Source organism: Euphorbia lathyris, chromosome 8, assembly GCF_963576675.1.
Source record: "Euphorbia lathyris chromosome 8, ddEupLath1.1, whole genome shotgun sequence".
Lineage (NCBI taxonomy): Eukaryota > Viridiplantae > Streptophyta > Magnoliopsida > Malpighiales > Euphorbiaceae > Euphorbia > Euphorbia lathyris.
Window position 1 is genome coordinate 45471966 of NC_088917.1, and position 23637 is coordinate 45495602.

The 23637-nt window shown below is 36.8% G+C and overlaps 1 protein-coding gene across 3 annotated transcripts in view; it reads left to right on the forward strand.

Annotated features, from left to right (window-relative positions):
- The window catches only part of LOC136203714 (uncharacterized), a 36527-nt gene extending 14885 nt beyond the window's left edge, over positions 1-21642 (forward strand). For all 3 annotated transcript variants that reach the window (XM_065994925.1, XM_065994926.1, XM_065994927.1), the window contains 22 exons: positions 3435-3898; positions 3999-4340; positions 4857-5081; positions 5765-5855; positions 6015-6092; positions 6217-6507; positions 6610-6807; positions 7031-7519; positions 8154-8315; positions 8488-8814; positions 8902-8984; positions 9096-9200; positions 11358-11586; positions 11853-12218; positions 13352-13453; positions 15022-15165; positions 16096-16184; positions 18022-18104; positions 18198-18313; positions 18795-18880; positions 19553-19652; positions 21200-21642. In XM_065994925.1, the coding sequence (XP_065850997.1) occupies positions 3435-3898; positions 3999-4340; positions 4857-5081; positions 5765-5855; positions 6015-6092; positions 6217-6507; positions 6610-6807; positions 7031-7519; positions 8154-8315; positions 8488-8814; positions 8902-8984; positions 9096-9200; positions 11358-11586; positions 11853-12218; positions 13352-13453; positions 15022-15165; positions 16096-16184; positions 18022-18104; positions 18198-18313; positions 18795-18880; positions 19553-19652; positions 21200-21265 (4236 nt within the window). In that variant the 3' untranslated portion in view covers positions 21266-21642. The remainder of the gene's footprint in view (positions 1-3434; positions 3899-3998; positions 4341-4856; positions 5082-5764; positions 5856-6014; positions 6093-6216; positions 6508-6609; positions 6808-7030; positions 7520-8153; positions 8316-8487; positions 8815-8901; positions 8985-9095; positions 9201-11357; positions 11587-11852; positions 12219-13351; positions 13454-15021; positions 15166-16095; positions 16185-18021; positions 18105-18197; positions 18314-18794; positions 18881-19552; positions 19653-21199) is intronic.
- Positions 21643-23637: the final 1995 nt, after the last annotated feature.

Consider the following 23637-nt stretch of genomic DNA (forward strand, 5'->3'; position numbering starts at 1 on the left):
AAGAGTTATATTGATTGTAAGGTGATCCCTGGTGAGAGTACGACAACCCAACATAGAGTAGTGGTGCTAGATTTTCGAAGTAGGAAATGTATAAGAAAACAAACACCTCAAGTAGAGACTAAGATTAAGTGGTGGAAATTGCAAGGGGAGAATCAACAAAAATTTGTGGATGAGATGACCAAAAAAGATATTTGGACTTGCAATATGGATTCAGATATAGATTCAATATGGAATAAGATGGAGCATAGTATAAGGGAAGTAGCGAAGGAAGTTCTAGGGGAATCTAAAGGTAGCATGCCACCGGGTAAGGACACATCTTGGTGGACAGAAGAAGTACGACAAGCAGTAAAGAGTAAGAGAGAATCCTATAAAATATTGGGGAAATGTAGGAGTGACGAGAACTACGAAAAATACAAAGAGGCTAAAAGGGAAGTGAAGAAGGTCAGACGAGATGCTAGAGCAAAGGTGAATCGGGATCTGTATACAAGATTGGATACGAAAGAAGGGGAAAGAGACATATATAGAATTGCTCGGATGAGAGATAGGAAGACGCGAGATCTCGGAAAAGTTAAATGTGTGAAGGATGTGGACCAGAAAGTCCTAGTTGGAGATAAGGATATCAAGGAACGATGGAGGTCCTATTTTGATGACTTATTTAATGGAGATCGCCAACAAGATGTTGGAGATATAAGTATCCATCACGATATGATAAATCATGAATGCCTGCGGAGAATTCAAAAGGGTGAAGTCAAAATGGCATTAAGTAAGATGAAGTTGAAGAAAGCAGTAGGACCTGATGGCATCCCTATTGAGATTTGGAGATGTTTGGGAGAAAGAGGAATCGAATGGTTGACGACGTTCTTCAACAAAATTTGGAGAAACAATAAGATGCCATCAGAATGGAGGAAAAGTACCTTAATCCCTTTGTATAAGAACAAAGGCGATGTCCAAGATTGTGCCAACTATCGGGGAATCAAATTAATGAGTCACACTATGAAACTTTGGGAGCGAGTGATTGAACAAAGGCTAAGGAGGACGGTGAAGATCTCGGAAAACCAGTTTGGCTTTATGCCGGGAAGATCAACTATGGAAGCCATCCATCTAATGAGACAATTAATGGAGCACTATCGAAATAAGAAGAAAGACTTGCATATGGTTTTCATTGACTTGGAGAAAGCATATGATAAGGTACCAAGGGAAGTACTTTGGTGGGCCTTGATAAGGAAAGGCATTTCGCGGAAATATATTGACATCATAAAGGACATGTATGAGGGAGTATGCACGAGTGTACGTACTAGTGTTGGGAAAACTGAAGAGTTTCCTATTACGATTGGAGTGCATCAAGGTTCCGCACTAAGCCCATTTCTTTTTGCCATCGTTATGGATGAACTAACAAGTTCACTTCAAGATGGTATACCATGGTGCATGCTGTTTGCAGATGATATTGTGTTGGTTGATGAGACGAAAGAAGGAGTGGAGATGAAGTTGGAACTATGGAGGCAAACTCTAGAATCTAGAGGCTTTAAGTTGAGTCGAAGTAAGACAGAATATTTGGAGTGTAAGTTTAGCGGCCGTAGGAGTAGGGAGGCAGGGACAATCACCCTAGATGGGAGAGTTGTTCAGGCCTCGGATTGCTTCCGGTATTTAGGATCTATTATCCAAACGGATGGAGAAGTAGATGGAGATGTTGCCCATAGGATTAAAGCTGGTTGGTCGAAGTGGAAGAGTGCTACGGGTTTCCTTTGTGATCCCGGCATGCCTAATAGATTGAAGGGAAAATTCTACCAGACGGCAATTAGACCAGCATTGTTATATGGTACGGAGTGTTGGGCAGTGAAACACTGCCACATCCATAAGATGTCGGTGGCGGAGATGCGTATGTTGAGATGGATGTGTGGTCACACGAGAAAGGACCGGGTGCGTAATGAAATAATTAGGACAAAAGTAGGGGTTACATCTATTGAGAATAAAATGAGAGAAAACCGACTAAGGTGGTTTGGCCATGTGAGACGTAGAGCGCTTGATGCGCCGGTTAGGAGAACCGAAGAGTGGCAAAGGGATGTAGTGGTGAGGGGTAGGGGAAGACCTAAGCAAACTTGGAGGAGGGTGATCGAGAGTGATATGAGTTTATTGGGAATTGAGGAAAATATGGTAGTGGATAGGACGGAGTGGAGGGAGCGAATCTGTGTCGCTGACACGACTTGATTTTCACGGTTTTATATGATGGTTCATGTTAGCCGACCCCGAATCATTTCGGGACTAAGGCTTTGTTGTTGTTGTTGTTGTTGTTGTTATGTTTCTCCATGATTGTGAAGGCTTAATTTTCAGCTGATACTGGTGGATTTCTGCTACTTCTAGTATTTTGGACTTTAATTTGTAGGTGCTGTTTTTGGGACTTAAATTGGTGGGTCCTACTAATCACTTATAATTTGCATCTAGACAGTTCAACTTCTTTTGAAGAAAATGGCTATTGAGGAGACTACTGTATCTCCAAGGTCAACTTTGCCTAGAATGGGTATTCTGTCAGAATTTAAATCCTCGTCCTCTTTGCTACGTGTTACTTTAGCTAATGGCTCTACTGCTTCAGTTCCGATTAATTTTCGGTGAATCTCCTTTGTGTTGACGTTGCTGGCAGCCGCTTGCGCTTTGCTTCAACTGGGTTCTGCTTATCCGTTTCCGGGGAGGCTTGTTGCTCTGCTGTCGTCTCTTCGTTTCCTATCTGCCTGTCTGGTTTGTTCTTTTGGGCTGCATGTCCCATATTACATTTTATATCCTATAGAACCTCAAGTTTCTTTGAGTGATATTGTTCTGAGATTATGCTTAGGCATAGATGCCATGTTTTGAGTTTCTGACTCCGCTTTCCAGTTTCGGCAAATCAGTCAGTAGTTACCGAAGAGGAACTGCAATGGGAGGAGACCGGCAAGTTGTTAGCAAGCTAAGCATGATTAATATCCATGCTCCAGCTTTAGGGAGAGTGTAATAAATGTAGGCATGCTTAGGTTGTGGCTGCCGTGACAGCTAGATGGCTGCTAATAGGGCTGCTATGTTGGCTTAATTGTAGGAGTAACTTAGGGAGAACCTTCTATATATGTGTGTATTCATCTTAAGTTAAATATATTTATGTAGTCTTTTAGATTACATGGTATCCCATGTATTTCTTTCAGATTACATGGTATTTTACATGAAGAAACTACCCGGACTCTTGGGAGGACCATTACATTCAACCCCTCAGTGTAGAGAAATTCATTTTTGTGCTTTGCACCTTGTATTGCGGAATACCATGATTTTTTAAAGGCTTGGTCATGGAAATTGATCTTTATTGTTGATTTTATTTATTTTTTTAATTTGAGTTTTCAATTTTAGCTTAACCATGTGGATGCCCTAATTTGCACATCACTAGAGATGTTTTGATATTTTACCCCTGGGTTTTGCAGCTCCTAACCCGTCTGGTATTTGATCGAGGCAGCACGGATGCAGCTGGAAAGGTGGCTGACATTATGTGTGCTGATTTTGTACATGAGGTCATATCAGCATGTGTACCTCCTGTTTATCCACCAAGGTCTGGTCATGGGTGGGCATGCATTCCTGTCATTCCTGCTTGCTCCAAGAGTAGCTCAGACAATAAAGCGTTTTCACCCTCCTCTAAGCAAGCTAAGCCTACTTGCTATAGTGGTTCCTCAGTAACCATGGGAGTTCCTCTGTACCCTCTCCAGTTAGATATTGTAAAACATTTGGTCAAATTATCCCCAGTGAGAGCTGTGCTAGCATGTGTTTTTGGCAGTGGCATCTTAAATAGTGGCAGTGACTCTTCCATATCTGCTTCCTTGGGCGATGGATTATTACGAGCACCTGACACTGACAGACTGTTCTATGAGTTCGCTCTTGATCAATCTGAAAGGTGTTGCTTGCTTTGGATATCTGAATTGCTGCTGCAACTCATCCAATTATACTTTTGTAGTTTCTCTTTATTCTTCAATTAACGTTACACTCACATACAGGTTCCCAACGTTGAACCGGTGGATACAAATGCAAACTAACCGCCATCGAGTTTCAGAAGTTGCTGTCACATCTAAGCAACAAGCTAGTGGTGGTGAGGGTAAAGCTGATGCTAGAGCTACTATTAAGAGGCTCCGGGAGCATGACAGTGATACTGAATCAGAAGTTGATGATGTTGGTAGCAGTAATATTTCAACAACTTTGCGGGACATAAGCAGTCAAGGTGGTGCAGCTCCTGATCCCCTGCAAGATCCCTCAAAATCTGATAATGTGGACCTTGAAAATATATTGTATCTTTCCTTGGATTGGGAGAATGAAGACCCCTATCAGAAAGCTGTAGAGAGGTATTACTTTCTTTCGTTTTTAGATATTCTCCTTTTCTATTTGTCTTACTATGGTTAAAGGTTGTCATCATTGTTTTCTGAGTGTTCTGTGTAACAAAGGGGTAGGTCATTCCAAATTTCCTATCCTCTTAAGAGAAAAGCTTCTAGTTTCTACCTTTTAAAGTTGTTCATGTAAATGCTTTGGGTTTCTTTAACTTTGTTTTGGTTGGAAACAAGCACTGCAAGAGGCCATTTCAGGTTATGGTCCTTGCTACGTGAATGGTCTTTAAAGGGATATCTAAAGATAGCTTATGCATGGATTTTTGATGTCAATGTTTTTTACATATGAACTTGCTTCCATGAGGTTTGAAGCCCTATAATTTTGTAGCATCACACCACAAAATGACTAATAAAAAGCTCTATCTCCATTTCAGTTGCAAGTACAATGCACGCCTTGCCTGTGATAATTTTTTCTCCACTCATTATTTGCAACGTTCTTTGCATTTCTAACCTCTTACGGACAAAATTTTGATGTAGATTGATTGGGGAAGGAAAGCTAATGGATGCTCTTGCAATCTCGGATCGTTTTCTGCGTGAAGGGGCCTCAGACCAGTTACTCCAACTACTGATTGAACGTGGTGAAGAAAACCACCCATTGTCTGGACAACCTCAAAGTTACGGAGGCCAAAGCATTTGGAGCAATAGTTGGCAGTATTGCTTGCGTTTTAAGAATAAACATTTGGCTGCTAAGCTTGCCCTCAAGTGCGTGATCTCTCATGATTATATCCTTCTTTTTTGTCACAAATAACTTTGGTAGTTACCATTAAAAATTAAGAGAAAAAACCACACAAGGACTATATTTTGAAGAATCTAAGCCACTAACCTATCTTCCTTGAAGGATCTGACCTTGGTTGGAATTGTGGGCCTGTTTGGTGCAATCTTTCTTTGGCTTATAGTCATGGGTACAAGTTTGCTGGTATAGAATTAATACAGCTTCTAGGTATTCCAGTGAATGAGTATGGTATAATGGATGCCCTAACAAAGTAACAACCAATGGATGGCACAGAAATTAGAAACTTAGATAATTAGCAATAATGTGGATCCTACTTAATCTTCATCTGGGAAGTAGGGAATCATTTTTAGATCTTAAAAATCTAAAAGTCGAAAGGGTGACATGGAGAAACCTAGAAACAAAAAGTCACGGTGTCCATTTTATTTTACGTTTGAGGCTCATAGGGAAATAATCTCCCTTGAATAATATTGTCTACGAGTTTTGTTTTTCTTGAGTTCTTATATACCCTGATCACCAAAAGTTCATTGTATAACAATGTTTTTCTCTTCTAATCGGCGGTACCAATGGCATCCTTTATGTGCACATGATACTTCAGAGAATTAGTTTCTACATGCTATGTTTATATTGCTTATATGTTAGAATTTTTTTCTAGATATATGCATAGATGGGAACTTGATGCTGCGCTAGATGTACTTACCATGTGCAGCTGCCACCTCCTAGAGAATGACCCAATTAAGAACGAGGTACTTGTTTTGCACTTAATTTGTTTCATCTACAATAACATATGCTGAGATTTGTCTGTTTCCTTCTATATGCTATGGCTTGTCTTTTTTTTGTCATAAATATCATCTTGTTTTATGTTCATATTTGTTGTTCAATGACACTGTTCATTGGGTGATCAGGTCTTACAAATGAGACAAGCTTTGCAGAGATACAACCATATATTGAGTGCAGATGATCATTACAGTAGCTGGCAAGAGGTTGTAACTTTTTCTTTATGAAATGCAAAAGCTTAAGAGAAACTTGAATCATGCTTATATGATTTTCTTCTTTTCTCCCTTTAAATTTCTGATTGTATAGTTGGTGTAATGACCTATGCTTCAGGTTGAAGCAGAGTGTAAGGTCGATCCTGAGGGATTAGCACTTAGGTTAGCTGAGAAAGGTGCAGTTTCTGCAGCTCTAGAAGTGGCTGAGAGTGCAGGGTTATCAATAGATTTGCGGAGAGAGCTGCAGGGTCGGCAACTTGTGAAGCTTCTGAATGCAGACCCTCTAAATGGCGGGGGTCCTGCTGAAGCTTCACGCTTTCTTTCCTCTCTACGTGACTCGGATGATGCTCTACCAGTTGCAATGGGTGCAATGCAACTATTACCAAACCTACGGTCGAAACAACTTCTTGTAACTTATAATCTCCCCCTTTTCAGATATAATTTGGTAAATTACATTACTCTTAAATTGGAATGTTTTGTGTTCACTGTTTTATTTTGCTAATTTCTGAAGGTTCATTTTTTCCTGAAACGAAGAAATGGGAATCTGTCTGAAGTTGAAGTTACTCGGCTTAATTCGTGGGCTTTAGGACTCCGTGTTCTTGCAGCTTTGCCATTGCCATGGCAGCAGAGATGCTCTTCTCTGCATGAGCATCCACATCTAATTTTAGAGGTTCTACTGATGAGGAAACAGCTGCAATCTGCTTTGCTGGTATCATATCTTATTTTACGTTATCTGTCTCATTTCCAGTTTATTTTTTATTTTTCGGGACTAAGGCTTTGTTGTTGTTGTTGTAGACATGCAACTGTGAGTATAATTATACAATTCGTGAAAGTCCTGATGTTTACTGTTCCTTGTCTATCTTTAAGATAAGTTAAGATTTTCTGTATTTTGCATTGCTGACAACCTTAGGTTTCTCTTTTTTGGTTGAAAGATCCTCAAAGGATTTTCTACATTGAGAGACAATAGTGTCTTGATTTCATATGCTGCTAAAGCTATTGCTGTCAATATAAGTTCTCCCTCAAGAGAACCGCGGATTTCTGTATCTGGAACAAGACCAAAACCAAAAATGAAAACTGGTGCACCTGCAAAGTTATCTTTCAGTAGCAGTTTAAGTAACTTACAAAAAGAGGCCCGGAGAGCTTTTTCTTGGGCCCCACGAAATAGTGGAGAGAAAAATGCTACTAAAGATGTACAACGAAAAAGAAAGAATTCTGGGCTGCCGTCATCGGAAAGGGTTGCTAGGGAGGCAATGGCTGGAATCCAAGAGGATCGGGTTTCATTATATTCTGTAGAAGGACAGGAGCGGCTCCCTTCTGTTTCCATTTCCGAGGAGTGGATGCTAACTGGTGATGCTAGTAAGGATGAAGCTGTCCGTGCTGCACATAGATATGAAAGTGCACCTGACATTATTCTTTTTAAGGTATGCTACTGGATACTGAGAATACCATCTGCAATGAAGATATGCCATGTAACATGAATAAGTTTCAATTTCCACATAGTCATGTCAAGAATTTATAGAAGCTAACCAGTTTTATGGGGCGGAATTGCTTATAGTTGAATGTGGAAGAATGTCTTAGCTCTCTAGCCAAAAGTAGAACCCATCACAATTAGTAGGGTTCATTTAAAAAAAATATATCATGGTATTAAAAATTGACATGATAAAAGAATTACAAAATCAGGTAATTATGGTTCCTGAATGCAAAATTGTTCTTGTTTTGCAAAAGTATCTGAAGATTTAATTGCAAACTTGTACTGTAGTATTTTGGATTATACAGTTGGTGTGTACATTGACTGCTGTCATAACGGTATGATTTGTACTGGGATGTTTTGGCTTGTGTTCCTCTAGCTTACACTGGTTGCTGTCAGCAGATGTGATCTGCACTTCAATATTTTGGATGGTATTCTTGGAGCTAACACTGGTTGCTATCACTTCCATGTGATTTGCACATGTTTTCAATGATCTGAGAATTTATATAGTTGGTTTACTTGCATTAACTTTTTTTTCCCTTCCAGTATGCTTCTTTCAACTGAAGTTTTTGGCTTTTTGTTTCAAGGCTCTACTTTCATTGTGTTCTGATGAATTGGTGTCTGCCAAAAGCGCTCTTGATTTATGTTTAAATCAAATGAAGAATGTGTTGAGCTCACAACAGCTACCTGAGAATGCATCAATGGAAACAATTGGCCGGGCATATCATGCAACAGAGACATTTGTACAGGTATATGTGTTGGACGAGCAAGTCCTTATAAGATGGTAATAGAATGCTTCTTCTTCATGGTTAAAGAGTGTAAGATGAAAGTAGTTTAAATTGAGGGTATTATCATTCATTCTATTTAGATATGACATGGTTGTGAAGCAGGTCTGTATTGACATTTATATTATATGCACAGGGGCTACTTTATTCTAAATCCCTGCTGAGGAAACTTGTTGGTGGGACTGATTTTTCGAGTTCTGAAAGAAGCAAGGAAGTTGATGATGCATCTTCAGATGCTGGTAGCTCTAGTGTGGGTAGTCAGTCCACAGATGAATTATCTGAAACCTTGTCAGTGGCTGACATTTGGCTTGGACGTGCTGAGTTGCTTCAGAGCCTTTTGGGATCAGGAATTGCTGCTTCTCTTGATGATATTGCTGATAAAGAGTCATCTGCCCATCTGCGTGACAGATTGATTTATGAGGAACGGTACAGTATGGCTGTCTACACTTGCAAGAAGTGTAAGGTAAGCATCAGATGTAGGGGACTCTAGGTCATGTTCCTGTAACATTCTGCTTATGCTGAATTTACAAAGTTTTGGTTCCTTTGTCAGATTGAGGTTTTCCCAGTCTGGAAGGCATGGGGGCATGCTTTGATAAGGATGGAGCACTATGCGCAAGCTCGTGTGAAGTTCAAGTATGTTAAATAAATGTGTCTACTGTAGCTTTGTTTGTTAACAAATATGGTTCTCATTTCTCATGCATATCATGGTGTTATCATTGTTCATTCTTCGTATGAGTGTTACAGGCAAGCTCTTCAATTGTACAAGGGGGATGCAGCACCTGCTATTTTGGAGATTATTAATACCATCGAAGGGGGTCCCCCAGTGGATGTGTCAACTGTCCGTTCTATGTAAGAGAGGATGCAACTCTATCTCGTGTCTATGTTTCTAATCAGTTGGAATTTTAGCGCATTTTAATGTGATTTTTGGCTTAAAGATGGTTTTGGAGTTCTTTGGAATGGTAGATTGCTTTTTTGAAATCTACGTGCGAGTGCGAGTATTTCTGTTAAGTTAGAATTTGGTTAACTGTGTCTTACAGATTCTTTGAACTGTTTTCTGAATGTTTCATACTAGTTTTTATTTGTCTTGAGTCTATCTACTTTTTATCTTATACCATCTATATTTATTGTTTCTAATCTTTTCTTAATGCAAACTTTGGATGGTTGAAGAACTGTTCTTTCTCTTTCTTCTAATCTATGTTTTACATTATTATTTATGCTGATGTGACTTATCCTAACTTTTACTTGGCAATGGAAAATTAGGAGACTTATAGTTAATTTTTCTTTTAGCCCTATTGACGGGTCCCAGAATGCTAGGTTGGACACACATTTTGTGTCATAAGCTTGCCCAAGCTTGGTTAATCCCCACTACTCAGTGGACTGGGGTTGACATTGAATATAGATCCCATGCCCAGCCAGCCCGTATATGAATAAATACATACTTATATATGGATAAATACATATATACACACACACACACACACACATATGTGTGTGTGTGTGTGTATATATGTGTGTATGTGTGTGTGTATATATATATATATATATATATACATATACATACAGCACAAAGATTGTTATAATGTCTTATCAAAAATTAAAATATCATCTTTTTTTTCCCTATCCATTTGGGTTATATTTTGCATCTCATTTAGGTTATTTTTTGATCTTATACCTGTTTGAGAGTGATATGAGATTATTGGGGATTGAGGAAAATATGGCAGTGGATAGGACGGAGTGGAGGGAGATAATTTATGTCGCTGACACGACTTGATTTCATGGTTTCGTATGACGGTTCATGTTAGCCGACCCCGAATCATTTCGGGACTAAGGCTTTGTTGTTGTTGTATACCTGTTTGAATTTTAATTTTTCAGGTAAATATTAAAAAAAATCACATAAAACAATTAAATTATCGTTTGGGTGGGCTGGGTTGATTCTCTTGGCTAGACTAGGCTTGGGCATTAAGAAGGTCAGCCTAGGTTGCTGGGCCAGACCTGGATTAGGAATTTTTAGATGTCGATGCAAGCCAACCTTTCACATGTCTATTCGATTTTGTGATCAGGATACCTAAAAGGACTGTTGTGACTTGAGATTAAGAATTTTTATTTTTGGTGAAGTTGAGTAAAATACCGGAACTAGACAAATTAATATAAATTAAGATAATGTCTGATGATGACTGTTGTCCATAATAACACTGTATCGAGATTCTCCTATTTTGTTTCTTCATTTTACTTATTGAGAACCTAATCCCAGTTGTCAGGTTAATTAAATATTCTATTGTTTCTTATTGTATCAACATGAAATATTGTGGCCATTATAGCTGCAATAGGGGAAAATGCAAAATCTAATGGTGAACCATTTTTAGTTTATGATAGAATGCTCTTATGGTGAATTTTTTAACATTAATACTTGTGGTCTCTAATGATGTTCTCTTTATAATAGTTTGTTACCTGCTCAATTGGTGCACATTGAGATTTGGTTTAGATACTTGTTTTGGTGTTGAAAGAAGAAGATTCATATCCTTTCATCATTCGTAATTATAATTTTTGTTAATGGATGACCTTCTCATCTTCTTATGAGTTATTATTGTTGGTTCATGGCTTGTGACTATACTATGTACTTGTATCTGTAATTCACATTCTTATGCTTATTCTCTACCTTCTATGAGCACAGAAATAGGTATTAAAGCTTGTGGCGCTGGTTGTACTCAATTGTTGCAAGTCAGATGCTTGTGTAATGCTATTTTATCTATCTGCAAGATTAAGTTTCATGTTAAATAATGTTTACCAATTGGATAAACAATGTAGCATTCCTTGTTATGAAATTTGTAGTGTATTTGTTTTTGTATAAATTGCTGTGCTGGTATAACTAGGATGACCTATGTTACACATGTTATCTTTCTTAGTATTTACAAGCTACCAAGGACTCTGTTCTTTTCTCTGCTGCAATTCAAGTTCCATATATTTTTTTTATGATGAACAAACAATCTACAATTACTTGGACCTCAGGTATGAACATTTGGCAAAAAGTGCACCAACTATTTTGGATGATTCGCTTTCTGCTGATTCATATCTCAATGTTCTCTACATGCCATCCACATTTCCCCGTTCAGAGCGATCCAGGCGTTCTCAAGAGTCCACAAACAATAATACAGCATATAACTCTGAGTTTGACGATGGACCTCGGAGCAATCTGGACAACATTCGTTACATGGAGTGCGTGAATTACTTACAAGATGTAAGCCGTTTACTGCGTCTCAATGCTGATACATGGGAATTTAATTTGATTTTTTAAGATATAATCATGCTCAATCCCTTGAGTAATGTTTCTCTGTGATGCAATTTTTTGACCCGCAATTTCAAAAAGAAAAATCCCTTGTAAATTTGCAATTCTAGATTCATGATAAACTATTGCTGCAAGGATGGAATTGTTCGCATTATTTGTTGTTGATATCTACAACCTATGTTCCTTCATTTTACCATTTCTCTACTTCAACTTTGCAGTATGCTCGTCAGCATTTACTTGGATTTATGTTCAGGCATGGTCATTATACTGATGCCTGTATATTGTTCTTTCCACCGAATGCTATTCCTCCACCTCCTCAACCTTCGACAATGGGAATAGTAGTTTCTTCTTCGTCTCCTCAAAGATCAGATCCTTTAGCTACTGATTATGGGACTATTGATGACCTATGTGACTTGTGCATTGGCTATGGTGCAATGACTGTTCTGGAGGAAGTGCTTTCTGCAAGGATGGCATCAGTAAAGCAGGATGATGTAGTAGTAAATGAGCACACTTCAGCAGCCCTTGCCCGTATTTGCAGCTACTGTGAAACTCATAAGCATTTTAATTATTTATACCAGTTCCAGGTATGCAGGTCACCTTTTCTTTATTTTCTTCTTCTTGGGATCTTTTTCTTTATAGAAAAAGGATTAAATTTTGTGTAGAGTGATCTTTTTCTAAAGGTGTCTTTTTGTGTGCATAATAATGTGTATGTTTTTCTCTTGAGGATAATACTTCTGTAAGGTCAGAAGATTTTAACCTGATTTTTCTGGTTGTGCATTTCCTATTCATGTATGCATGACAGAGAGCCCGAGTATAGAGGGGTAGGGTGGAAAAAGCATTTTCTTGCATTTTAAAAACATCTGTAAGCTTGTAGAGGGTTGAGTATCTGCATTTTCCTTTCAGTTCTTTTGTTTTCTTCCTATTTTCGATATGCACTGGCGTTACCATTTATTGTTTTAGTATTGGCCTATTTGGGAGAAGATATCAATGAGTTCAATTTCTGCATCTTTGGTTTTTGGTTTGTTGTTTGTTCTCTATCACTCTCTCTCAGATAAGCCAAAAGTTTTAAAGAAAAGTACAAAATGTTTTAGCGTGAAAGAACCAGAGATGAAATACTTAAAAGAAGAGGGACCTGTAGTATATGAATATTCGAATTATATCACATAACATCGAGTAAAAAAAGACAAAAGAAGAAAAAGAAAGGCAGACTTTTGAATGGTAAAAAATTTGAACTGCTTATGAAAATTGATGAATGTTATCTTAAATGGTTATGATTATTGGATAGGCCACATCGAGGATGTAGATTCCTTTTTTGATCTGGGGGATGAGATGGTGCAACTAATATTGTTCTCTTGATTATTATTTATTTATAGTTATTTTTCTATCTTTTTACTCCACCCAATGCACCACCATATATGGTGCCTCCGTCCGAGAACCTTTATCTAATGAATGTCAAGAAAGTGATGGAAATTGATTTTGAGCTGGCAAGATATTTTACTCCTGAAAATGCTTCAAACTACAAGCCTTCATTTTGCTAAATTGTTCACTTCTATATTACCTGAGGGATAAAGTCAGGAAAATCATTAACCTGTTGCATTGTTAACAGTCACCTTATTGGAATACACAGAAAGGTTTTTCAGAATTTTAGTTGACTCTTTCATAGCCAGCATGATTGAAATTATGGCTCCTGGTTTATTTAAGTTTATCTACTGTTTAGGTAATCAAGAAGGATCATGTTGCTGCTGGACTTTGCTGCATTCAGTTGTTTATGAATTCTTCTTCACAAGAGGAAGCTGTTAAACATTTGGAACATGCGAAGGTAATTGATTTGTTACTACTCCTGGTACACCCTTTTATTGGTGTTTATGAAGATTTGAAAATGGCCCTTGTGTATGCAGAACTATAAGATTGAATTTCATCGAAATTATTTGGCAATGAAAGAAAAAGTTATAGCAAGACAAGGAAGTTTGGATGCAATGGGATTAAAGGATGATAAGGATATTTGTATTAAAAAGTAGTAGCACTTCTCTTTATCTATACACATAAAACACTGTAAAATGGGTCTGTCTCTATAAAAAAAGATGAAAATAAAATTTGTTGCCTACCTTTTTCTTTGAAATTCCTGAAACAGAAATGCAATCCTACACCATTTAGGAGAAAATCATGCAATTTAATGCCAAAGTGTCTGAGACACTTCAGCTAATCCGTTGAGACAGGAATTTTAGTTGCATACTTGGTAAACCTGTCAACCACCACAAGAAAAGTGCCATACCTCTCGGAAGGCTAAAGGCGCCCCAGAGAAATTCAAGTTAGCATCTCCAAGAGAAGATCTCAAGGACCTAAAACTAGCAATTCTCTTAGCAGGATCTCACCCGATTGAGATATCCTCTGTTTCGCCCAAGAAAGATTGATTAAATCATAAAAATTTCCAATTTCTCTTGGTAATGAAATGATTAATTAATTAATGAGATGCATAGTTTACTCTTTATCTCAATGCTTAGGGAAAAGTAATATAAAACCATTGCTTGTTTCCCATTTGAGGTTGGAAAGTGTAAGGTTTCAAGGGAAGATACTTGGGGAAATGAAAATGTAAAGCTGTCAGTGTGATACCACACTTTTTGAACTAATGAGGACTTGGTATAGAGCCTTGTTTTTAGGCATCGATTTAAAGAATTCTCTTCAAATAATATAGCAAAATCACATCATAAGACTCTACTCGACAAAACCTTGATCCCAATGCCGTTTTCTGTTTGGTGTTGGGGTAGCTGCATGGATCCTTTACCCATATTTAATGATGTTGCCTGTTTAGTGTTGGACTGCTGCGTAATCAAAGCCTTCATTGCATCCTGATGGAAAGTGCTCACTCAAATGCAATGAGGACCCTTGACTGGATATACTGTAGCTACTAGCTACAGAAGTGTTTTTGTTCTTTTTGTGTGTTGGCACCTAGGCATGCACCCAAGTGCTTTTCACTATACTTGTCCACATATTATGCGAAAGTTTTAACCCCTCGAGGTTGAAAACATTTCAGCAATCTCTACTACAAACACAACATTTGAGACCTATAAAATAATGCTTATATAAATGGGCGAAACTGTTCCTCTCTATAAATTAGGGAAATAACATTCTGTAGTTATATTATTTACTATTTCAAGTACACAACACCAAAGGAAAGCTTTCACCAAAAAGGGAAGCATGCATGTTCATTTGAGGGGAATACTCGAGTAAGTTGGTGTACTTGATGTTGATGATGATTAATGCTTCAAACTAACTAAGAAGATCTATTTCGAGTCACTCTCAGACCTTTCTTTAATTTGTGTGTTCAAGCTAGTTTTCTTTGATTGTAGTAACTGGTATTCTATTGATTATGTTCCTTTGTGGATATAGATACATTTTGATGAAGGATTATCAGCTCGATATAAAGGTGGCGAATCTACTAAGGTAGTCACAAAGGGAGTAAGAGGAAAAAGTGCATTGGGGAAGCTTACTGAAGAAGGACTTGTGAAGTTTTCTGCTAGGGTATCAATCCAGGTATCATGTCCTCTCTCTCTCTCTTCAGTTGTGCGATAAAAAAGGTCAAGGTATAATGAGGTTCCATGTTCCCCGAATTTCATCAGTTCCTGGCTCAAGTGCTTGTTCATCCATCTTCATTCCAAAGGCGAACATTTCCATTGAGCGAGTGTAACTGCTATGATTTGATGCTTAATTGGCTGCCCTTATTCAAAAGAGGGAATAAATTTAAGTTGACCCTTCAGTTTGTGAGATTTAAATGTATTATGTATGATATACCCCAACCTGGGAAAGTTTGAGCAAGATTACTAGTTAAAGCACTTGCTTGGGAGTTAATAATATGCTTGTTTGTCTAACTTATATCATGCCCTGCGATGTATAGTTCTCATATGGTACACTTTCATGGTGCCTTTGTGGGGAAGCTTAGTTCTGACGGTGTTAAATAACAAATAAGAGTTTGGTTCATTGTACTTGTACCTTATTGTTGCCAAATTTACAAAATGGAGCTATGGAGCTTTTACCTATATATTAAAATATAAATTTTCGGCTTAAGCCAGCTGTTGAAGCAGAAATCCGAAGCACAAGAATAGTTGTGGGAAATAAAATCACAAAGCCAGTTTACAAACATGCAAGCATCATTTGCTAGATGGCATTCTTTTTGTCAGTGATGAGTAACTATCTGGCTGATTTAACTGTTCTTAGTATTTCTACGAAGACTGCATATTTAAAATATTGACAAATAAATAAAAAGCGTAAAACGATTGTTTAATATTTTCTGTAGTTGGTCTTGTTGTATAGGTAAGTTTTGATTCGTGAACAACAGAAGAATTATGTTACGTTTAGTGGTTGAGTATCTTGATGTAAAACCCTGTATTTTTTCCCCAAACAAATCTATTGTAAAATATTGCCATGATTGGGTTCTGACTATTTGATAATGAATTTTGTTTGTAGCTGGAAGTTGTGAAATCTTCTAATGATCCAGATGGACCACAGTGGAAACATTCACTTTTTGGAAATCCAAATGATCCAGAAACCTTCAGGTTTGTGCTGCCTTTATAATTTCGGGTTCGATAGGTTAACTGTTAGTTAGGCCATAGTTTTTTTTTTAAAGAGAAAATCAAATGGAAGGTTGGCAGATTTCTGATTCAGGGAGAAAGCTCAATTAGTTCATGGAACTATGTTCAATTTTTTTTTTTTTAGCATATATCCTTCTAGGTTTCATACAGTATATTATCAATTGATGGGAAAGATAAAACATATGTTGTTTCTATAAGTTTCTGATTTATTTTGAAGGAAGTTTTGTACATCACTTTGCATACTTTTGTCTCGACTCTATGTTGTATGGAAACCCTTAATTTTGAACAGGTTTTACGTTTTGCAAATGTTTCCGTTTTGCAAACGTTTCCATTTTGAAAACTCTTGGAAACTGAAACTTTAAGTTCCAGGTCATGTTTCTATAATTTAAGAAAATTGGAAAGATTCTTAGAATTTGGAAACACGTATTCTAAAATATGAAGCATATTTAGAAGGAGACAACCAGTTCATCATGTGTCACACATTGCGTTAGATCTCTAATTTTTCTTCCTAAATTATCTCCTTTGAAGCTTCAAAATGAAGAAAACTTCTTGTTCTTTTATATAACTTGCATGTAAGTTTTCTTATTTTACATATATAAAAGAAGGGATAAGGTACAAATTTAGGGCTATGGTTATTGGGGGGAGCGGATTTAAGTCTCCAAAACAGTGCAATGTTAAGCCTATTACCAGACTGCAATTTCAAGCCTCATTGATGAAAGATAAGAGTTTTTTTTTCATCAACATCAGATGTGCAATTTGAAGCCTTACTGGGTGGCCAGAATACTGGAGGTTGGAGGGTGGTCAGAATATGAAATTGCACATGAAAAAAACCCATCTTCCATTAATGAGGCTTGAAATTGCACCGTTTATCGAATTAGAATAAGAAAAAAAAGAAAGAAATAGAAAAAGGAAAGAACATCAATTAGAATAAGAAAGAAATAGAAAAAGGAAATAACATCAATTAGAATAATAAAGAAAGAAATAGAAAAAAGGAAACAACATCAATTAGAGTAAGAAATTAATAGAAAAAGGAAAGAACATCAATTAGAATAAGAAAGAAAGAAAGAAATAGAAAAAGGAAATAACATCAATTAGAATAATAAAGAAAGAAATAGAAAAAAGGAAACAACATCAATTAGAATAATAAAGAAAGAACATCAAAGAACATAATTAGAATAGAAAGAAATAAACAGAAAAAGGAAAGAACATCAATCAGAATAAGAAAGAAAGAAATAGAAAAAGGAAAGAAGATCAATTAGAATAGATACACATCATACAGTATTGAATATTCCACACTTCCACTGTGTGTTTTTTTTTTGTGTGCGTGTGTTTGTGAACTGTGAGGAAGCTCTGCTGCAAAATAGAGTTCTTAGAGTTAAACCTTTATTATGAATTATAATTATGAAAGAGTTAATACTAATATTTAATTTGAAATTTATTTCATGCATTTTATGATTAAGATTGTTGTTATTTGACTATTTGTTGTATTTTTTTTTTGAATGAACTATTTGTTGTAAGATGGTTCATGTTAGCCGACCCCGAATCATTTCGGGACTAAGGCTTTGTTGTTGTTGTTGAACTATTTGTTGTATTTTAGAAATGTTAATTGTTGTCATATATATATATATATGCGCCTTGCATCTCTCGGGCTTGCGCCTAGGCTCTAGGACCTCCTTGCGCCTTGCGTCTTCAATAACTATGGTGGCTGTTCCAATTTCTGTTTCAGTTTCCGTGCAACATAAATCTTTGACTTAATGTGATAAGGCAAGAAATCTTATCTGCTATGATTTTGGGTTTACAGGAGACGTTGTGAGATTGCAGAGAAACTTGTGGAGAAGAACTTTGATTTGGCTTTCCAAGTAATTTATGAATTTAATCTTCCTGGTGAGGACTGCATAATGATTGATTTTATTGCATGATATTTCAGCTCTGGAGTGGTTGAATAAAATACAATCTTCTGTTGGTTGTATCTTGCAGCTGTTGATATATATGCTGGTGTTGCTGCATCACTAGCTGAGAGGAAAAAAGGCAGTCAGTTGACAGAATTTTTCAGAAACATCAAAGGAACCATTGATGATGAGGATTGGGATCAGGTAACATTATTACATTTCTTATGGCACACAAGAAAATACCTGAAGGTTTTTTTTGGAATAAATGTAATTTAAGTTTCACTATGAAAAAAGTAGAACTAACATTCCTATTCTTTTGGGTGCATTATTTAATTCCACGCACGTCACATTTTCTTTCTAAACTTGGTAAAACACATAACGAAGTTGTGAAAACATTTGTTGTAAACAAATTATGCAATGTGTATTTATCTAATGTAAAAGATCAACTTAAATTCATCTAATTGATATAAATATTAATGACTCATGATTATCATTGGAAGGTTGATATTCCTTCATAAGTAGCAACAAATGTTATAGTTAGATTTAGAATTTAATATTTAGGTCAGAAAATGTTTTGGAAATGCTTTCATTTATATTGTGGACATTTTTCCCTTAAGAAGGTTTCTTCCATTTCACACTTATATTGAATGTGTATACTTTGCTAAAATCTGAAATATTTATATAGGTCTTGGGTGCTGCAATAAATGTATATGCAAATAAACACAAAGAACGCCCTGACCGTCTCATTGATATGTTAACCAGCAGTCACAGGTATTTGTTCTGTTTACCTTATGATGTGCTTAAGTTATACTTAGATCAATTTTGAAAAAATAAGAAATTTAGTTAGATACAACGGCCGCTAATGGGTAGACTTACTCTTGAAAGGAGATTTTGGAGGTCTGACTTGGTTATGATTGTAACTTTCTGTTTTCTGCACGAATCTGGCAACCCTCTTAATTTCCTATATACTTCAGCCTATTATGGAGTTTTATGTCATATATATATATATATATATATATATATATATATATAAAGGAGAGCAACAAAACCTAATGAGCTCCATATGACTTTCTCCTGGATATCACCATGTAAATGATGCCCAACTGGTGTAAGGGCCAATAATAATTGGCCGCCACTGAAATAAATGTCCAAATAGAAACCCAAACAACATTCAAAGTATTATAAAGGCCAAATGCAAAAAGGGCAAACACAATTCCCTGTTCACAAGCTAGAGTAACCTGAGTCACACAAATGCTGGACAAAGAGAGGCAATCCCAGAGAGATAGATCCTAGTACGAGATGGTGTCACACATGCCTTCATGTGCCATTCTGTAGCAGTTATTAATATCACAATGTTCTTGCATCTTTGATATATTTTCTGTTATCTTCAAAATTACTTACTAAATACAATAAAAGCTGCTCTTTTTCTTGTCCTATTTGTAGGAAGGTGCTGGCCTGTGTTGTCTGTGGTCGTCTAAAAAGTGCATTCCAGATAGCTTCTCGAAGTGGAAGTGTGGCTGATGTTCAATATGTTGCCCATCAGGTTCTTCCTGATAATTTGCATTTTACTTTAGGAACTTGTGCATTTTGATGTTTAGTTCACAGCACAATTGCAACATTAGTTAAATGCATTTTAACATACATAAAAGGAATTGAAACATCAAGTAGTTGCAGTTTTGAAATTTAAAGGAAATATCATATATATGCATGTTGGGCAGTGAAACACTGTCTCACATTCATAAGATGTCGGTGGCGGAGATGCGGATGTTGCGATGGATGTATGGTCATACGAGAGAAAGTATCGGGTGGGTAATGAAATAATTAGGACAAGTAAGGGTTACAACCATTGAGAATAAAATGAGGGAAAACCGACTAAGGTGGTTTGGCCATGTAAGACGAAGAGCGCTTGATGCGCCGGTTAGAAGGATTGAAGAGTGCAAGGGGATGCATGGTGAGGGGTAGGGGAAGGCCTAAGCAAACTTGGAAGAGGGTGATTGAGAGTGATATGAGTTTATTGGGGATTGAGGAAAATATGGTAGTGGATAGGACGGAGTGGAGGGAGAGAATTTATGTCGTTGACACGACTTGATTTCACGGTTTCGTATGACGGTTCATGTTAGCCGACCCCGAATCATTTCGGGGCTAACACTTTGTTGTTGTTGTTGTATATTATATATGCATGTGTCTTGTGATCTATTGCCAAGAGCGCTGTTTGTAGTTTCTCAGATTTCTGTAAATGGTGGTATATGTTGCTCACCATCACCAACAAGTTTCTGGTTGTAGCGGCTAAAAACTCTTCCTCTCCTCCTAAGTCTAGTATTGGTTTCAAGTCTTGTCTTTGGACAAAAAACATCTGATGGTTGTCTGATAGTAGAATTTTACTCCATCTGAGAATTGTTGATTCAAATCAAATCCAAATTAAACTGAATTTAACTATAAAAGAAAGTATTTTTATATATATTGCTCACCTTCAGATAGTGGCAAAACCGAACCCTTTTACCTTCTTGTCAAGTAGGAGTTCATATATTTTTTTTAGTGAATACTGAGTGAGTTTCATGGTTGCACCTTGCTTGTATTCAACCAAGCAATAGGACATCATGGTAAAATGGCTGCACTACATGATGCTATGAGTTGGAATATCTGTAGAGGACATGGCACCTTGACCTTCCAGATCCTATGAGATTAATTAAGATCCAACAGACGGTTTTAACTGATAGGTAAAGTTTAAGAAAAATATTTATTATTTAACACACCTTGCATGCAAATGCCCTTAGAATTCGAAGAATATACAAGCTTGGATCCACTTCGCCTCGGGTTGAATTGAATTAATAAATAGGTTGTCTGGACTCAGCTGTGGACCTCTTGGTCTATGAAAGCTCTAGTACCATGTGAAGGAACTATTTAACCCAAAATTTTAAGCTGATAGGTAAGGTCTGTGATTAGTTATTATTTATCTTTAGTAACAATGTTCATATGTTGGTCTGGTACATTGTGAGTCATAGTGGTTTGGAAGAAAAATCAGAATTTGGTATTGGTTTTTTGCATATGATGATTTAAGAGCTCTTATATCTTTTGCCTACTGTGTTGCAGGCATTACATGCAAATGCGTTGCCAGTGCTTGATATGTGTAAACAGTGGTTGGCACAGTATATGTAGTCTATTCAAGTGCTGTAGAAATTTGCAATGCAAAGGATGGTAGAAGTAAATTCCAAGGCTGTCCTGGTTATTCATGATGCATGCTTATAAACACCACAAAGTGCATTCTGAGTCTCACTCCTGAGATCTTCAGGGTGTGCGTTTCTTTTGCTTATTTGAACTGGCCATGTTGCACTTCGTCATAAATGAAAGAGAGTTCAGACAGGCTTGTCAAATTTTGCATTTAGAATTTATTGTATAAAGAAGTGGTGTTTAATTTGAGACTTCTCGGAACAAGAGATGAAGTGTTGCAACGGAAAATAGGAATGAATCTCTTGGGTAATTTTTTAGATGAACCATGTACAGCTTCTGACTTCAATTTTGATTACTTGTACATATTATCTGGCTTCAAAGAACATTTAGATTTATTTTTGACATTGTGAAGCATAAAAATAATTCTATCTCCCATTTGCAAACAAATGAAAAAACTTAGTACTCGAATCACCTCCCTGAAGCTAAAAAACTATAGATCGTTGCTGCCAGAGATCTTCCACCTAAAAATTGAGATGAGTCGATGGTGTGAAAATAGTTCTTGATGTTGAATTCTAAAAACCAGCGAGAGGTTCCCCACTCTTCTTTGATCCGTCTTAGGACCGAGTGGCAGCCTCGACCCGAGCAGAAGTGCGATGTGTCTGGAAACTTGGAATCGTAAAGCAGTAAAGTAGCTAGCTTCTCTCGCTCACATCATTTGTCTTTGCCGCTTCTAAAGAGCAATTGCGTGAATGATCAAGCTTTGAATTGAAAGCTTTAAATTCCTTCCAAAAAGACATTCAATCGCCTTTCCTAAACAGATAAACCCTCGACCAACATTTTTAATTGATCAAATAGAGGAAGCATAGAGGAAGCTGTAAACTGCATGCCCAACTATTCAGAATAACGTGTCTGAGGCCTAATTCACGCATCGATTTATTTTTAAAAAGAAAATGCCATTTAGAGTTAATTAACAACATGGTCCTCGGTTTGTAAAAATAATCGTAGAATGATCCTACATTGGGGCAAAAGCATTGTAAGACGAGCCACATGGAAAACGAGCAAGCCAATCCTCCATGACGAACGAGTGATATAACTTTTCTTGAACCTCATCTGGTTTGCCTTTATGACATATCTAAGTGAACAGATACCCAATCATAATGATTTCAAAAAACCCACAAGCATCGAAAATCTCTTTAAAGCCTCCAAGACACCATTTCAGATGATCCACCTACCTTTTTTTTTTTTTAATTAGAATGAGAGAGAGTAAGTCATTAAAAGAATATCCAATGATCGCCCAATGAAGAGTGGAAGTAGAAGCAATGGTGTGTAAAATATTCTAAGAAAGCCTTTGTCGGAGCCTCTCAAGACAACCATAAAATTCGGCATGCCTCCATTTTCCATTAACTATATCTTTAACTAGAAGAGAAATTTGATTAATAGAGAAAGATAATAATGAGAACTAGTCTGCAGTCTTCCAGAAAACAAACATTCCCCCATTAAACCCAATTTTAGCTTGAATTTCCTCAATATGCGACCTGTAAACTAAAGTTTTAAAAAAAACATCAATATGTGAGCTCAGATAAACTCACAAAAGATCAAAACTTCCTTAGCACTAGCTAGGACCCGACGGTTCCAGCTTAGAATCCTCATATGGTTGGGCAGATCCGAGTTTCCAGGCCTGCCTTCTCTTTGTTTTTTGGATCAGACTCCATAGATCCCATGTTTTTTCTCTATTACATTGTTAATGAGATTCTTTCCGACACAACTTCTATTATGTTGGCAGAATTTAAAGAAATACAATCTCATAGGTGCAAATTATTTGGTTCGGGTCATTTTTTTCTTCGGAAGACTTTTTTTGCTCCTTACTTGCAGGAAGGAGATAAAACCAACCCGGTTGAAGAGGAAGGAGTAGGAGGTGAGGAGCCTAAGAAGGGGGCAGTGAGAAGAATATATGGAGGGGTGAGGGAAGCCGTAGGCTTATGGAGAGGCATAGGCGTATTCTTTGATATTTTTATGTGCTTTTAATAGCTTTAAGTCATAAGGTTTGCACCAAATACCAAATTAAGATCACATGCTTTGAATTTAGATATTAGATGATGAAAGAATATTGTTCGGATAATCCAATTCTGTAAATTTAATCTACATAACATATTCTTTCCTCTAGTTATTAACCATTTTAACCTTAACATGTAAGCCATAACTTCTTAAATAACATTTGCACCTTTGTTCTATCTAACACTAAAATCTAATTGGCATCATTCTTAAAACTTCTAAAGTTTATTAGAAAGTTTAAACCTTTGTATTGAAGAACAAGTTTTTGTGTGATCCTCTTAATTTTTTTTATTATTCTTTAAAGATCA